The sequence below is a fragment of the Acanthochromis polyacanthus genome, chromosome 1 (genome assembly GCF_021347895.1).
Source record: "Acanthochromis polyacanthus isolate Apoly-LR-REF ecotype Palm Island chromosome 1, KAUST_Apoly_ChrSc, whole genome shotgun sequence".
Lineage (NCBI taxonomy): Eukaryota > Metazoa > Chordata > Actinopteri > Pomacentridae > Acanthochromis > Acanthochromis polyacanthus.
In genome coordinates, this window is record NC_067113.1 from 372,474 (window position 1) to 389,217 (window position 16,744).

Consider the following 16,744-nt stretch of genomic DNA (forward strand, 5'->3'; position numbering starts at 1 on the left):
ATCGAGGTGTCTACGGTGGATGTGGTTTCTCATCGCTCCGGTACAGTGGTTATAAGCAAGTTTCTGCTTGCATAGCCGACACTCGACCTTGTTGTCATCTGCTGCATCAAAATACTGCCAAACTGTGCTGAGTTTCTTACGCGTCACCATCTTCCCACTTTACCTTCCAAACTTTCTTCCCCAAACTGTGTATCCCTGCCCCCTGCTACGTGGGAGGGGAGGGGAGGAGGAGCAATTCTCTCCCTGTCTGCTCAGCTTGTTTACAAAGAGGCAGAGGGGCGAAGAACAAGGTGCATGATGCTTAATGCAGCGTTTAACCGACTAGTAAAATACTAAATGTTTAATAAATGAGTAGGCGGTTAAATAAATGATTAAACGACTAGTCGCGCACATCCCTAGCATAGACCACTACTCTCCCATCTTTTAAATCCATTATCCCACAGTGATGGCTGAAAGTCAACATTACCAGCAATAGGCATGGCTCTTGACAGACTAATTGTACCTTTTTAGCTTTTTTTTTTTTTCTCACTAGGTCCCATATTCTCAATGTATGTTTTACCCATACATTTTTCAATTTGAGTTTCTTCCAGATGTGTTTACTCAGAAATGGTAAGGCTGATAATCGTACACCTTCTACCGAATTCTGTTCTATTGTAACCCAGCCTACCTCCTGATCGTTGTTAATCCACTGAGTTATAGCAACTAATTAAGCAGCACAATAGTATTTCATGTTTGGAAGAGAAACTCCACCTCTGTCCTTAGGTGAACATTACACTTTCAGTCTAACTCTCGGTCTTTTATTTTGCCATATGAATTTAGTGAACGTTGTGTCCAACTGAGTGAATGTGGACATAGGAACCCATACTGGTAAAGACTGAAATAAGTACAGGTTCCTCGGTAGAATGTTCATTTTGATTGTCTCAATTCTACCAAATAGTGACAGAGGTATAACCTCCCATTTTGAAAGATCTGCCTTAATTTGTGTTATATTTTTTTTCTATTACAATTGGATTTGTAGAGTTGCATTGGGTTTATTGTTAAGATTATCTCAAGATATCTAAAGCTATGATGGCACTGTCTAAATGAAGCTATTGCGTTTAGTTGAGTTGGGAACGTTCCAGACAGCATCATTGCATCAGACTTTTTCTCATTAATTTTGAATCCTGAGCTACAGCCATATTCATGTAGGCACTCCAGAAGGGCTGGAATGGAAGATTGTAAATTTTCAAGTACTACAGCACATCATCAGCAAATAATGCAATTTTTAGGCCTAAACTTTTTTGATGCAGTCGACCAGTTTCTGCTTTTACAATGACTTACTTCTCTGGGTTTTAATGGTGCTAGTGCCTGTAGTTTCAGAAATATCTCTTTGAAAGGTCGCAGTATGTCAGGATGTGGTAGAATTTAGTCCTCTTACAAAATGAGTTCAAGGTTCTGTCCTTGGATCAGTTTTATTTATTATCTACGCTGATGAGGCATAACATTATGACAGGTGAAGTTAATAACGAGTGATGACTACAACTGGGTCAGACCATCTCCAGAACTGCACCTCTGGTGGGGTGTTCCCGGTCTGCAATTGTCAGTATCTACCAAAAGGAGTCCAAAGAAGGAACAGCGGAGAACCAGTGACAGGGTCATGGGTGGCCAAGGTTCTTTGATGCATGTGGAGAGGAAGGCTGGCCGTGTGGTCTGATCCAACAGGCCGGCTACTGTTGCTCAAACTGCTGAAGAAGTTCATGCTGGTTCTGATAGAAAGGTGTCAGAATACACAGAGCATCAGATTGTTGCATTGATGCGTTTTGGGAAGAAGGCCAGCCAGCAGAGGCAGTGTGATGTTTGGGTAATGATCTGCTGGGAAACCTTGAGCCCTCCATCTGTGTGGTTGTTACTTTGACACGTACCTCCTACCTAAACATTGTTGCAGACCATGTACACCTTTTCATGAAAGCGGTATTCCCTGATGGTCTCTTTCAGCAGGATAATACACCATGCCACAAAGCAGAAATGGTTCAGGAATGGTTTGAGCAGCACAAGTTTGAGGTGTCCCTCCAAATGATTTACTAATGCAGAAGTTGGGCTGAATGGAAGTTCAGTAGGTGATAGTGTAGTACATCAGAGTGAAGTCACTTGGAGAAAGTAATAAGGTCTGTGTTTGACTTAAAGTGCAATAACTGCACTGATAGTTTGATGTTGGTCTTCTTGGCTCAGATGATTGTCATGTTCTTTTCCTCAGAGAAAAGAGAGGAAAGCCAAAGGGGAGCAAAATGCCAATTTGGTGAGTACAGAACTCGTTTAAAGTAGAGCTGTCTGTACACTTTAAACAGTTTGAACTCTTTTCTCTCCTGATTTCTGACAGGCAGTTCACGTGGATATGCCTGTAGAGATTTTCAACTCCCCATCTGCCTTTCCCAAGGATCCCATTCTGAGGAAGCAGCACCTTGAGGACCTCATGACAAAAATCCATGGCTCTTTCACTTTCATGCAGGTGGACTTTCTAAGCCCATGTACATTAACTGCCACCCCATACAAGGTGGTGGTTTGTTTTGCTGGGCTGTCAACCAAAGAAAATTTTAGTTGAATGAAATCTTACTTCCTCTTTGACTAATCAGTTGGTCAGTTGGCACTAAAAAGGTAAATTAGTTTGATGTAGCAGTCTGCAAATGGCTGAACAAGTTCAAATTTGTTATTTGTAATCTGTTCCTCTTGCTGTCAAAAGTCACGGTAGTTGATGCAGAGTGTTTCTCCATTTTGACAATGATCTGTTTTTGGTCTGCTTTGCTAGTCACGACTACTGAAGAATTTAAAAAGATTCTGTCCTGTTCAGGACTCTCTTCTAGATGGTGAAAGCTCTCCAACTAATGACCACTCCAGACTGAAGAGAAGCCCATCTGGATCTCCCTCTCCTATATGTAACTACCAACAAATCAACGAGCTCTGTCATATGGCAAAACGATTCCAACTTCAGATTCACCTGCTAGGTTTTTCTAGTGCTTCTTCATCACTGGATTTAGTTTGATAAATTCTGAGATAGAGGGGCAAAAGTAAACAAGTCTTGAGTTTGGGATTGTTTTTTCAAACCATTTTCAACACTGAAGCCTATTTTGATGCTTAAAGTTTCTGAGCATTACTGGTGCTATAGTTTGAAGCTATTCATCTCATCAGTAGATGATGGCAGCAAGAAACAGACGGCCAGCTCTGAAAACCTGCACATCTATAAATATTCAAAATTCAGCTTTTAGTAAAGGCATTTAGTGTTTAGTCCTGAGAGTTTTCTATGTAACTGGGAATGCTTTTAGAAGATTGTTCATTATTCCAACTTTGGTATTGTGTTCTATCTCACCTTCCAAACACGGCTCAGATTCAAAGCTCTGCAAATGTCTGTGTCTCCATATTAACAGGGTTAGGGTTAGCTTTGGGGGTGGTTGACTGTTACTCATGACAGGTAACCAGTCCAGTAGTGCTGTGGGAAGGACATTGCTTGATACTACAGAGTGACTGCAGAGAGAGATGGCAGCTGAATCAAACAGATAAAGCATGTTTAATTTAGTCATTCGGTCAATAGAAACCACGATGCCAATAACTGGAAAATGCTAAATATCAGTCTGGCAAAAACGTTAAAATAAAAGTCCTGTGGAATGACAAAACTCTTTTGGAAAGCTCAAAGATCCAGGATGGCCTAGCACTTCCTAACATGTAGAATTGTGACTGGGCATCTAACAAAGAAAAAAAAATCATATACTGGTACCAGGCTTCAGAACTGGATTGGTGCAAAGTGAAGCTAGCTCTTGCATGTCTACTTCACTCTGCATTAATTAGGGCAGGATCACCTTTCTCACCATCAAAACACTCATCAAGCCCTGTAGTAATCTCCTTAAGTACAGTCCTATATGTAATAATCAGCCACACTGCATCACTCCTTCAGATACTTCCAACCTTTCCTGTTTTACCACCGGAGTCAGAACTGGAGAAGATTAGGGAATGTAATTTCTTAACCAATGTTCTGTTATTTTTCTTCTAATAGCTCAGACTTATTTGAGAAGCCCTCCTGATGTCCTGCCCAAAACGATGCATGTGAGCTGACATTATTTTTTTTTCTTAAGTCAGGTGTGAGGTAAAATGAAAATCACTTTGGCTTCATCTCCATTTCCCTCTTCAGTCCACGCCACTGCCTGCCAGACTTATGGAATGCAAAGCAAGTCTAAATGGTAGTGATCAGAGCCTGGAGACCTGTGACCAGGAGCTTTCCTCCAAGGACCTACCTGATGTAAGAGACAGTAACTGGCTGGACAGATACAACAGTGTTATCCCCTGTATTTTAGGTGGCTGGTTAAGTGGTCATGTTTCTGTAGGAGCCACTACAGTTAGCAGAAAGAAAGACGTTTCCTTCACCGCCTGTGTACCGCAGGGAGTCGACCATCTCTATCAACCTGGAGGAGAACAACAGTCCTCAGGTAAATGGACTTTCTTAACCATCTCAACTCATTAAGCAAACTTGTAAGTCTAGTGGTTTTCCAGGATGGTCTTTTGTGCTATCTTTGACCTTTCTTAGACACCAGTAAATGATTCAGGGAAGCCGTCCCCCTCTAATGGGTCGGCATCATGCGCCTCTACCCCACCTCAGGGACAGAGTTTCTCTACACCTCCAACCAGGAAAACTCTCACCTCCACACAGTTTCAGAACATCCAGACAGTAAGTTTTACTAAACCTAGGTTTCATTACTTCAAGACTCAAAGTACATGTCTGCAGTTCACCCTTTTGATCTTGTCTTGGACAGTATTCAGTGTCATTGTTATCTCTCTTTTGTTACACAAAGTGGCTGGAACTGATAGATCAGATTAGTGCTTTCTCATTTAGTAAGAAACTGAGTGTTGACACCAGATTCTTACTGTCTTCTGGTGTAGCTCGGTGGTCTTGCTTTTGGCATGGTTGCTTTTCAGTGGCATTTGTGAGACAGCAGGCGGGATTCGAGGTATAAATTAACTCCTTATTTTATTTTTGCATCTGTTTTGAAATTCCTGGACTACATGGAAAACCAGGGTTACTTTAGGTGACAGGATGGTAGTAGGGCATAATAGCTAAGACTTGAACAAAGGGTAATAGAAGTGGTATATTTGTTGGTTGTTAACACACTTGTCTCTTTTGATGGAGTGCCGTCTCATGCTCTGCATAATTAGGAAGTGTAAATGAGTTCTGAATGCTTTCCATCTTAGTAGGATCACCTACTAAGCTTCTCCCTACAGTTATAGCATGATGACATACAAAACACAGTTCAAGTCCTGATCATCACACACGAGTTAAGGTTTGAACTTTGATAGGCACTGTAGTAGTTGTGCACATGTCCTTGACCCAACAGACCCAAAAAAGTTGAACTAGTTCAAAGCCTGTATATGCTGATCTGAAAGGGGCCTTGTGCAGTTTCTCCAATGTACTTTGATGTCTATTTTCTGCTTTTTGTAGGTCTTTAAGGCGACTGCCACGTTAAACCATAATGAGGAACCAAACTACAAAGCAGACCCTGCAGCTTTTTCTGAGCCTATGTACAGCACTGCCAGCACCCAAACACCACCGGAGTTTGCTCCTGCAGAAGATGAACTGCAGTCTGGTACGTAGATGAGATATGTGCATCCCTTCATGGGCTGAATAGTCAACACTCAGTACATTTCTTGCTGTATGAACTCTCTAGTGTACCAGACAGATTACACATTGGGTAATGGTGGACAGATCTTCCTGTCCCCTGGCCAATCAGGTGGTGGTGGGAGTCGAGCCAGCCAGTCGTACAACACCAGAGGAGTTGTCCGAGGTATGGCACGTGGTGGCAGGGGACTGGCACAAAGCTTTCGCACTTCTGGGTGGCACCGAGGTATCTGTCCTCAAGTTTCTTTTTACACTTGCAGCACTTCTGCATTCTCACTTACCTACTTTTTAGAAGAAATCTGTTCAGGCTGAGGTGTGGGATGGTCTTGGTTAAATACAATCTAAAACGGATCATGTTGAGGCTTTTCTGAAACTGATTTCTGCTCCCCAGGAGGATCTTGCATCCCCCAGGTTCATCTCAGGGACTCTGGCCCTCTACCTTATTCTGCTCGAGTAAGCCAATTCCTTTTAGTTTTTTTATTGATTTACTTTTTAATCCATGCCCTTGTCAGGTATCAGTTTTCATGTACTGCACATTTTGACACAGATGAATTACTGCTATTACCAGTAAGATATTAGCGTTGAATACATATTTGTCTTAAGAGACGTGAATGCTGTTCAAGTTGGCAGCCTAGTTGTTTGGAGCAATTTAAAGATGGCAACAGGAAGGCTGGGCCTGCTCATGACTCTCCTGATTCACTTGTTAACTCCTAATTTTTTAGAACATTTTTGCAGCCCACTCCACAAAAATAAACTTCACAGTCTCTGAGTTTATGGCAACATTGCTCTCTGTAAATATGCAGAAAGTAAAACACTGTCTGCCGGCTTCATTATAGTGATCCTTCTGAGTACAGTGCAGTGCAAATAATGGTTGAAAATGAGAACCAAGAAACTGGAGTATTCTTTAAAGTCCTTCTTTAGTTTATTTTTTGTTCACCCTCACTATATCTTTTAGCAAGACAAATCATGCTACTATGAAATAATTAGCATGGTATGTCACATGACATGCAGCAGAAGACCAAGGAAATCCTTGCATGCAGTCCTGTTGTGTGTCTGCATGCGTTGTGTTTTTGTGTTTATAGAGTTTCTTGTCTTTTCTAAGGATTCAGGATACCAACACAGCTACAGACGTGGAGGAGGGAGACATAACTCCAGTGGTAAGCAGGTTTTTGCTACAAAAGATCTGGATCTGGAGCTTATGTTCTTTGCTTGAAGAACAGCGTTCAGAATGTCGCCGTTGAAGTGAAATGTTTATCGTTGACAGCATTCCAGCATCTGCAATGTTTGGATGAGAAAAAAATTCCCGGTTTTAAATCTGTTGTGCCTCCTGAATGGCTGGATGCAGACCTTATTTTCATCTTTGTTTCATCCCAGCAGCTGTTTTACAACTTGATTAAAATCATGTGATATCATGAGGCTAATTAGGTCTGGAGTACTTCTACAATTCATTTTGAAGTAGTGTAGTATTGTAAAGTTTTCACTTTTAGTGAGGGTAATTGAACTGTATTTAAAAATATTAAATGATTGAGGTTGGTTTGTTTGTGTGGTTCAGGAAATGAAAAGGCTCAGGTTCCACCTTAAACGTATTCATGTACTGACTCCAAACATTTATGTATCAGTCAGAAACAAAGTAGAAGTCACTGATGCCTTTATCAAAATTACAGGATAAATGTACTAAGTCAGGCCAAAGTGTACTGATCTTCCTTCAGAATGGAAAAGTTTGTGTACTTGGTTCATTTTTTCCTTGGTTCCATTTCTAAAAGGCAGCCAGTCTTGGATACATCAGAGATTCTTTGAAATTGACCCTACTTGTACATGTTTTCCTTCACAGTGGAGGGATTTAGTTTAAGTTGTCTGAAGATCTTGTTAAAGTCAACCGTTATTTGTGGAGGCCTTTAGATGTTGGCATGATGACAGCACACAGATCTATAACATCAGAGGTTTAAATAAGGCTGGTTGTACCTATCAGACTCTTTCAAGAAATTGTAATCATGGCATCTAAAGTGGAACCTCTGATTCCAACTGGATAGAGCTGAAGGTGCGATAAATGTGCAAAAACAATGTACTTTATTTTTCCATTTGATCTATCTATTTTTTTAGTTATTCGAATTATGAAAATGACCATTTGTAGGCTTTGTTTTAAAGAAGATAAAATGTTTGCTCGGTCATTTTCCATGAGATATAACTTACTATTTTTACATATTTGTTGCTGTTAAGACGTGCTCTCTATTTGATAAATCAAACTTTTTTTGTATTTTGCTCGAAATGGACACACTAGAAGTTTGAAAATGGGGAATAATGCTGCACAGTGAGGCACTGCAAGAGTTTTATTTAGTTGTATAGATGAAAAATACAGCAAGTAGTTGCAGAACTAGTGAGGGGGAAAAATGCGTTGTGAAGTGTGTGTGTGTGAATGTTAGCTGATTGACTTAGGAAAAGTTGCACCAAATGATAGACATAGGCAGCCCCTACTTGGAGTTGGAAATGTGTTGAGGAAGGGGTTTGAACTGTTTTCTGATATGCAGTGCAGTCAGGTCATAAATCCAGCTTAAAGGGTCCCTGTGTTGCTGTGTTCAGATGGATCGTTCCAATAGGGAAAATGAACAAGAGATTGATTCTTCCAGACTAAACAATGCAGTTCTTCTTGTGCACCACAGTCCTAAAATTGCTTGCATTGCTCCTTCCGCTGTTTCATCCTGCTAACCTTCCCGTCTTGGTTCCGCAGCAGCTTGGAGCAGCTCTGCCCAGGTGGGCAGTCCAGACCAGGATGGAACCTGCACATTGGTGGACTCGGGTCAAGGAGATTTGCTGTCAGTCTCCACCATGGAGGTTCCTCTCACTCCCCATGGCCACCCCCACCACCCCCCAGCCCTGCTGCCAATGCCACTCTACTCGCCCCCCCATTCTCTGCGAGTGGCCTTCACCGCCTCTCGCACCGCCAACTTCGCTCCCGGCAACCTTGACCAGCCCATTGTGTTTGACCAGCTGCATAGCAACCTAGGGGAAATGTACGACATCCACATCGGCCGCTTCACCTGCCCTGTAAATGGAACCTACGTCTTCACCTTCCACATCCTGAAGCTCGCCGTCAATGTGCCGCTCTACATCAACCTCATGCGCAACGAGGAGGTGATGGTGTCGGCATATGCCAATGACGGAGCCCCAGATCACGAGACGGCCAGCAACCATGCAATCCTGCCTCTCTTCCAGGGAGACCAGGTGTGGCTCAGGCTGCACCGTGGTGCCATCTACGGCAGCACCTGGAAGTACAGTACCTTCTCTGGCTTTCTGCTGTACCAGGACTGAGCCCCCTGCTCCCAGTGTGTGGACTGTTTGCTCTGCACTAAATGGTGATGAATCTGACATTTCAAAATTGTGGTCCAGCTTAATTCACCATGAAGCCCGTTCATAACATGAGGTGTGTCAGTGGCCAAATAGTGTGATCTGTACTCATAGCCATGATCTGAAACGGGTGTCATGACTACCTGATAAAAAACTGAGATACTTGATTCCCCTCCTGTTTGTGATTCACAATATTGGTCCTTGTGACTATCCTACTCGTACAAGTGGGCCTGGAAGGCATGTCATCTAGCTGTAAGTCTTTCTGTAGCACATCACACATTGAGCTCACAGGTCTGATTTCAGTGTGAACTCTGATGCAATGTTATCAACATGTACCTTTCTGTTTTCTGAATGGCTTTTGGATGTGAATGAATGGCTGACCTATCAGGTGAATTATAACTAACTCTACTAGCAGGACTTTGCTTGATGTTTGGCTCCTATGCATTCAGCTGAGATGGAAAGATTGTGTTCTTGGTGGTGGGTATATTGTCGAACACTTTATGCCAAACTGTTGCACTAACATACTACTGTGGAGTTACGGAAGTGGTCACTTGTTGTGGCTAAATAAAAGATGAGCAGTGAAGCTTGGGTTTCTTCTCTTGAGCGTGCTATTGCTTTACACTTACAGAAACACAGTACACACATCACTCACTCAGCACTGTTCAGTGTGCTGACAGTCTCAAAAGAAAATCAAACAGGTGATTCTGCAGCTTATCTATTCAGTTCCACTACTAGACACTTTTCTGAAGAGATGATGGATTTTTAAATGTATACACAATTAAAATGCATTTATTATATCCCCAGATTTTGAACAAACTACACTATACAACAAAAGGGGTTTACCCCTGTCCGATAGTAACAGCAGGTACTTAAAACTAAAAACTGTTCACATTTACTGTATTGATAGATTTGCCGTATTAATAGAAGCCCCATAATTGGAACTCACTGCAGCAAAATTTAGTACACCCTGATCTACTCTGAAATAGAAAACTCTTGAGTTTTCGGTTTCACAACGGCTGATATGAGTTGGTTTAATCAACTCGGACTAGTTTCACCCGGAGTTAAGCGTGTGCACCACAACTCTGAAAAGACAGCATCAACGGAGCCCCGAGTCGATGAGTCACCATGGCAACGGGGAACGAAAGGCTGCGTTTTTGAACTGGAAGTTTTTAACGCACTCATATGGCGAGTTTGAAGACGTTTTAAGAAAGAAGTGTAACACCGCTGCAGCTGGAAAAGAGAGAGAGACGGCGTGGAGAACACTGCTGCCCGGATCAATGCGTAAGTTTAAATGTAGTCCTTTGTAATCATAATAATATTACAGGGAAAAACTGTCTGAATGGTAGAATATATTAGGTGAAATCCCGCAGGGGAGAAGCGCACATGGCAGCAGCTTAAGATGAAATATAAAAACATTGTTCAAACAGGTCAGACCTCGGCATTATCTCATGGAGGTACTTCATGTTGATCATGTTTTACATTGTAAAGTAGCCTAAATATTAAGTGGCTGTTTGACTGTGCAGTTGTTTTATCCACACATAGCCTAAATGTCTGCATCCATATCATGTCCTGTTAAATAATTAAGCCTATTTAAACTAACATAGACTTCTGCTCAGCCAACAGAAAGAAAGCAGATGCCTGTAAAAAGAGTGGTATAAAAGGTCATGGATGTGTGTGTATATATATATATATATATATATATATATATATGATTATTTAGTTCTCTTTTGTGTCTTTTTTTGTCTTTTGGCCCCCTCACACCACAACAAACCTTGTAATTGTAAGTAGGCAACACTCCAAAGATTTATCCAAATGGTAGTTTAAGTGTACTGAAACATGTCACTGATCTAGGATGAAGAGGATGAAACTGTGTCTGCTGCCTTTACAGAGGGGGATCCAGAAAGGCATAAAGAGGTATGTTACTCATAGTTCTCTTCTCATTCACATTTTGGGTGGAATATAAAGTGTGACATTTAGCCTACACTGAAGTATTGCACATTCTCATCCTTTTTAACAGAGCATGGCTGGACAGCAGCAGGATGGTCCCTCAGCTTCCACTGCACAGACTGACACAGTGAGATGGATGTTCAGGAAACACCAGAGCTTCATTCTGTGGAATTCATGTGCAACTGTATAATTTAATGTCCTCATGTATTCCCAGTTATCAGTAAAACAGATTTACAAACTGCATTTGCTGAGAAAAATCCAAAAAAACAGATTAGGAGGGCAGAGCTAGAAATTGAAATACTGGAGCACAAGTTAGAGGTGGGTGATGGTCACAGGTGAATTATGTTAACTATTGGAACATGAACTGAACTATCTTTTATTTGTAGGAAATAAAGAAGACCAAATGAAATGTGTATCATGTCTTTATTTGCTGTGGTGGTGATGATGGTGACTTAAACTCTAAAGTGATTATTGCATACGGTGTCTCTGACTGCTCTGCTGTCCTGGATAGCTGCAGGTGGATGGGCTCATCATCTGGGTCTTCAGTTTGTAGGGCAGGGTGTTGCTGTCCTCTAATAGTGGTAATATTATGAAGAACACATGCCACAGTAATATCAGGGGTTACCATGCCAACCCAGGCTGATGACCTCATACCCTGACCCTGAACCAGGCCCCCAACAGAACTTCAACCGGACTCACTGCAGGACCAGAGCCCGGGTGGAGATGACCATAGGCCTGCTGAAAGCCCGTTTCCAGTGCCTACGTCACTGCAGGGTGACCCCTGAGAGGGCCTGTGATTAGATTATATTAAAGGAGGGAGACAAGTGAATTATATTATGAAAATCTTTAGGCTGCTGACCATGCTGCAGTCTGGCTTTTGGAGCCTGGGTTTGGAGCAATGCATGGAATCCACTGTGAGTGTGTCTTGTTGCATAGTCTAATGCATTGCAAAGAAAACATCTTGTAATGCAGGATTTTGAAAATACCATTTTAAACCATATTCTATTGCTTTTTTCTATTTATTTCAGATTGGGAATGTTTGTCTCAAGATCGTGGGGGAAGCTGCACAAAGACATGTGATCTATAGTACCAGTACACCTTTATCTCACTTTTAGCCATAATGGTGGATGTGTAGTGATTATCTTTGACCGTGTTATCTTTAGGGAAAAGATGTTCACATTGCTGACCTCTACGCTGTGGCCACCTGGAAGGATCAACAAGTCAACCTGCTGCGCTGCTTGCCAGTATGTTTCTTTTTGTTTTTGCTCCTGTGTATATGCATGTGTACTCATTTCTGCCAATACCTCTAGGATGACTTTAGGTCCAAAGACATCCTGCTGTTTCCAGCTTGGAGCAGGCAGGCAGGTAGAACTGACCACTATCTGCTCTGTGTGAGTGCACTTGGTGTTTCTAACCCTGTTTTTTTTATCTGATAGAAAATAACCGAGATTGATGTGATGTGTTTTCATGGATGATGACAACAACAACTGTCTATTGCAGGCTATATTGGTAGCTGAGAGACAGATACTCTTTCTGGACGCACTTCGCCCTGATGGTTTTGGAGATGATCTCTACCGAATCGTGTTTAGGTTGACACTAAAGAAATGAAAAATTGTTCTGGCCTTGTTCAATGGCCAAGTGGGTTCTTTGGCTAGATTGTCTAAAACGAGCCTCGTTCTCAGGCTAAAAGATCAGCAGGGAGCCTCGTTCTTAGGCTCCTCCTTTTTTCTTGCACACTTTAGATTTTTGTCTAATGTGTATTATCTACAATGCCAGATCGGTAGCGGCCTTCATTGACCCTGGATCCTGGACGGAAAAAATGGGAAGAGACCTTGAGGTATGCTTTCAATCTAAAATTTTGCAAGCACATCAAGTACATATTAATGCAAAAAAAAATGCAAATTTATGTGAGCTGTCTTCATTAAAGACACCTTTCCTTTTTTAGTTGTTTCCCTATCAGTCCTTGGGAAATTGCTGTGGCATCTTCATGCTGATGGTGAGCATTTTTTTTGCCCTTGCTTGAATATAATGTCTCAACATGTTAAAGGTTTATTTTTATTTTACAGTATGCTCTCTGCGTCTGCACCTCGTCTCCGCTGACATTCACAGAGGTAAGCTGTTTTAGAATGTACCACCAAAATACCAATGCCAGTGTCCAATTTTTGATTTAGGTTATATTGTATTTGTCTTAAGGGAGAAATGCCAGCAATTCGACTGTGGTGGTGCATTCAGCTGATGGAGAGATTCTGCACAGAAGGGTATGGTTGGTACTAAAGACAAACTAGCCCTACTGGCATCATAGTCACAGTTCCAAGTGAATGTTGCTTACTGTAGTCATCTATATATATAACCCTGTGACTGGATGGTCTGAACAGAGCGGTAGTATACAAGTAGAGTGCATTCACAATGATATTACTTTTTAAAGGCATGGACATAGATTTGCCTTCTGGACAGAGGAAGCATCCCTTCTCCTCCAGGGAACTCTCCAGCCCATCTTCAGGGTGCCTTCGGCACCCTCTTCCAAGCCTTTGCCAAGTCCAATGGAACAGGTGGAAGAGGACAACAATGAGGTAACCATTTGTAGAAATGTAACCACACAATGTTGATGGTGGGACTATTTATCGCTATATAGGTTTGGATGGATGGATGGATGGATGGATGCATGGTGTCCATGGTGTCCATGTAATGTGATGTTCATGTTTTTGTTTAAAGGTTGAGGCTGACAGGTGCTTCTTGTTGGAGGTAATGTTTTTAATTTCCTTTTTCTTTAAACACATAACTGGACATAACTGAATTAGTAAGTACAGTCACAGGCAGCTCCATCAGGGCAGAAAGAGGCATTATTGTGTAGTGAGTGAAGTAATTGTTATGAAAAACATTATTCAGTATACTTTGCATTTTCAGTGTGTACATTTCTGCAACTTAATGTACAAATTTTGTATCATCATCGTCGACTCATCTACATTTTACAGTTGCCAACATGTGTCCTTGTGGACATATTGCAAGGAGCTGTCCTCAATGAAGGTGATGCTGCAATCTGCAGACTGGCTCTGGTGTGCTCCACTTTCAGAGACCTTGTGTCTACTGAATATTTCAGGAGGCAAGCACACTTTAAGTGGCTTCACAGTAAGTACTTCATTAAATAATACAATGATACATGCAATTACTTTTTGCTGTTGTCACATATTTTTCACTAGCTGCATGTATATGTTTTTACTTTTTCTTTCTTTCCACAGGTGTTTGCACATGGAGCAGATTCTCTGCAAATTACAGAAAGGAGTACTGGAGAATGTACACCATCGAGATCTGCCAAGAATGTGGAGAGCAATATAAAGACATGCCACGAGGTATGCTAACTGTATAATCTTATATTTGTGTCATTACAGATACTGAAAATCTCACTGAAGAAAATAACGCTTAGAGGCCATTCTTCTGTTCTGTTCTGTTTTTTCTACAGGATATGTTGGCAGAGGGAAAAGAGGAGAAGTGCGAGCCTTTTATTCAGAGGAAAGCCATCCAGGCTTCTGCAGCCAATTTTGCAGCCAAATGTGCTGAAATCAATCAATCAGTTACTTCTGTGCTATTTGTGGTTTACAGAAAAAAAAATTGGATTTTTGGACTTGTGTGATTGTGTAAACCTGCATAAGGTTGTGGGCTGGCCCTAAAAAGCGACTCCTTCCCTGCTGCTTGGTTTCTTTCCTCAGCGCCATGGCACCAGCTCCTCAGATTTCAGCATCCATTGTTTATTTCTTTTCATGTTTTGTACATTAATAAATCCCCTTTTATTTTTGCAATCAAAAATGTCATGTGTCATATCCTGAGAACATTACAACTTTGACCCATAACATTCTGCATGTATTGATGCAGGTAGATAACACACAGACATTATATAACATGCTTTGGAGGTGTGTGGCTGTAGCCTAGCCATGCTACACCCATGTTTCTGATGGCACAAGGGTCTAGGGAAGCACCACAGGGAGGGAGGCGGGCTAAAAGGTTGTCTATCAAATCCCTCTGCAGCAATTGGGTAGGTAAACAACCAATCAACGCAACGAATAGGCTGACATAGTTCCGAGAGTACCGGCGGATTGTGGCTAAGTCCCGTTAGCTTCCCAACCAGCGGAGCCGCAGAGCCAACTGGTATATTAAGGATTTGCCATATCCCATCGGCATAAATCCCAATACGTCTTTCTTCTCAATGAAACACTTCAGTGCCGTCCTTTGTTTATCTTTCAAGTTGAATTTTAGCTTCAAATCTTTAAGGGCTGTGGCCAAAGCCGAGTCGAAAGATAACTGTTTATTGTGCGCTGGTTGTTTCTGTCAGAATCTGTCGTCACTTCGTTACGCCCGCCTTCTGACTCTACACTTCATGGTGATTGGTCCGGCCAGTTTTAGGAGAATCCAGCCTCGAGCCTTATGGAGGGTAACTAGACCCACCCTGGCAGAGAATTAAATTCGTTGCCGTGGGTTGTCTAGCACGGCTAGGATAGTGTGGCTGCCCTTTGTGCACCCTTCCCAGGCCAGGTTTCATTTTCCCTGCCCCGCGGAGGGTGCACCATGGGCGGCCACACACCTCCAGAGCATCCCCCCTTGACATTTTGAAAAGTCAGAGAACCATGATTTTGACCGGGTGGTGCCGCACTCTGGCCGGGGACGGTGGCCCAAAATCCTCCTGCTAGCTAGCCTGTCACATCGCCAACTGGTTACTGAAATTGAACGATAGTTTAAATAAAGTTTTTAAGGTGAAGTAAATGTGCACTTGCGCAGTACGGATCGTGTAGGTTTTTTTTCGGGTATGGTTAAAATGCCGTAAAGTGCATTGAAATACGAGTAGCGGAAGTGACGTACTTTTCGCACATGCGCAGTACAAATCAGGTTTCCGGGACGGATCGGGTAGTGACAATGGGAGACGCCAGCGTGTCGTCATTTGCTATGGTCACATGGTACAAGACTGCTACTGGTTGGCAAGAACCGGCAGTAACATAACGGCTTGCTACGAGAATGATATCGGGATTGAAACAAATACGTAAAGTTATCACTTTTCATGAATGAAATTGCACATGTATTTACCACAATGGTAATAGCGTGTGTAGTTGTTGGTTGTACGAAGCGTTTTGAGAAGGGATCAGGCTTGAAATTTCACCGAATACTGATTTCAGGAGAGAGAAGATGGCGGTGGCTTCAGCCATCAACAGGAAAACTTGTACCCCAGTAAGCAGCAGAGATCGTGTCTGTGGCTCCCACTTTTCTTCAGGTAAAATATTCAACAGTTTAGCATGTTCAGTATGTCCAACTTTGAGCTTATTTACCAAAAGATATTGATTTAGTGTCGCATCCTTCGCGTGAAGCGATCTCTACACTTTCGGTTTGGTTCAGTGTTGTCATGTGTTACTGATCGCTTTTTAGGCGATGAAAGTATACTAAAGTCGAATGAAGCATATTCAATAACATCTCCTTAAGCCAGCAGCCTCCTGTTTGTAACCATATTTGTTTCTGTATGTGTCTAGCGATCGTTTTTTTAGAATTGTTCTATTTTCGATCACCAATGCTGTGGGTCTGTTACTGTTACATAGAAGCCATACTGCAGACAAAAAAATACAGCAACTTCTTGACGTTTCTTTGACATCTTGTTGAAGATTAACAGAAGATATATTATTTTTAATTCATAATTATATATTTTTGGGTGGGTGAACTGCCCAGTGGTGTCAATCAATTAAAAATAAATGTCGGTGAAGGAAATGTCCGGCCACAATGAAGGATCAGCAACCCACCCAGTCTTCAAATTGTAGGGATCTGGCAAGGCTTTACTGTTTCCCTGAT

At 42.0% G+C, this 16,744-nt stretch overlaps 1 protein-coding gene across 3 annotated transcripts in view; it reads left to right on the forward strand.

Annotated features, from left to right (window-relative positions):
- Positions 1-9,560, forward strand: part of caprin2 (caprin family member 2) — a 33,971-nt gene extending 24,411 nt beyond the window's left edge. Inside the window, exons 10-21 of one of the 3 annotated variants that reach the window (XM_022208927.2) lie at positions 2,234-2,275; positions 2,357-2,485; positions 2,825-2,909; positions 4,022-4,071; positions 4,157-4,264; positions 4,350-4,451; positions 4,550-4,690; positions 5,459-5,603; positions 5,685-5,861; positions 6,027-6,088; positions 6,738-6,792; positions 8,364-9,560. In XM_022208927.2, the coding sequence (XP_022064619.2) occupies positions 2,234-2,275; positions 2,357-2,485; positions 2,825-2,909; positions 4,022-4,071; positions 4,157-4,264; positions 4,350-4,451; positions 4,550-4,690; positions 5,459-5,603; positions 5,685-5,861; positions 6,027-6,088; positions 6,738-6,792; positions 8,364-8,941 (1,674 nt within the window). In that variant the 3' untranslated portion in view covers positions 8,942-9,560. Of the gene's footprint in view, positions 1-2,233; positions 2,276-2,356; positions 2,486-2,824; positions 2,910-4,021; positions 4,072-4,156; positions 4,265-4,349; positions 4,452-4,549; positions 4,691-5,458; positions 5,604-5,684; positions 5,862-6,026; positions 6,089-6,737; positions 6,793-8,360 lie in introns of all 3 variants that reach the window. The other 2 variants (XM_022208928.2, XM_022208926.2) reach the window with 2 other exon arrangements.
- The last annotated feature ends 7,184 nt before the right edge of the window (positions 9,561-16,744 follow it).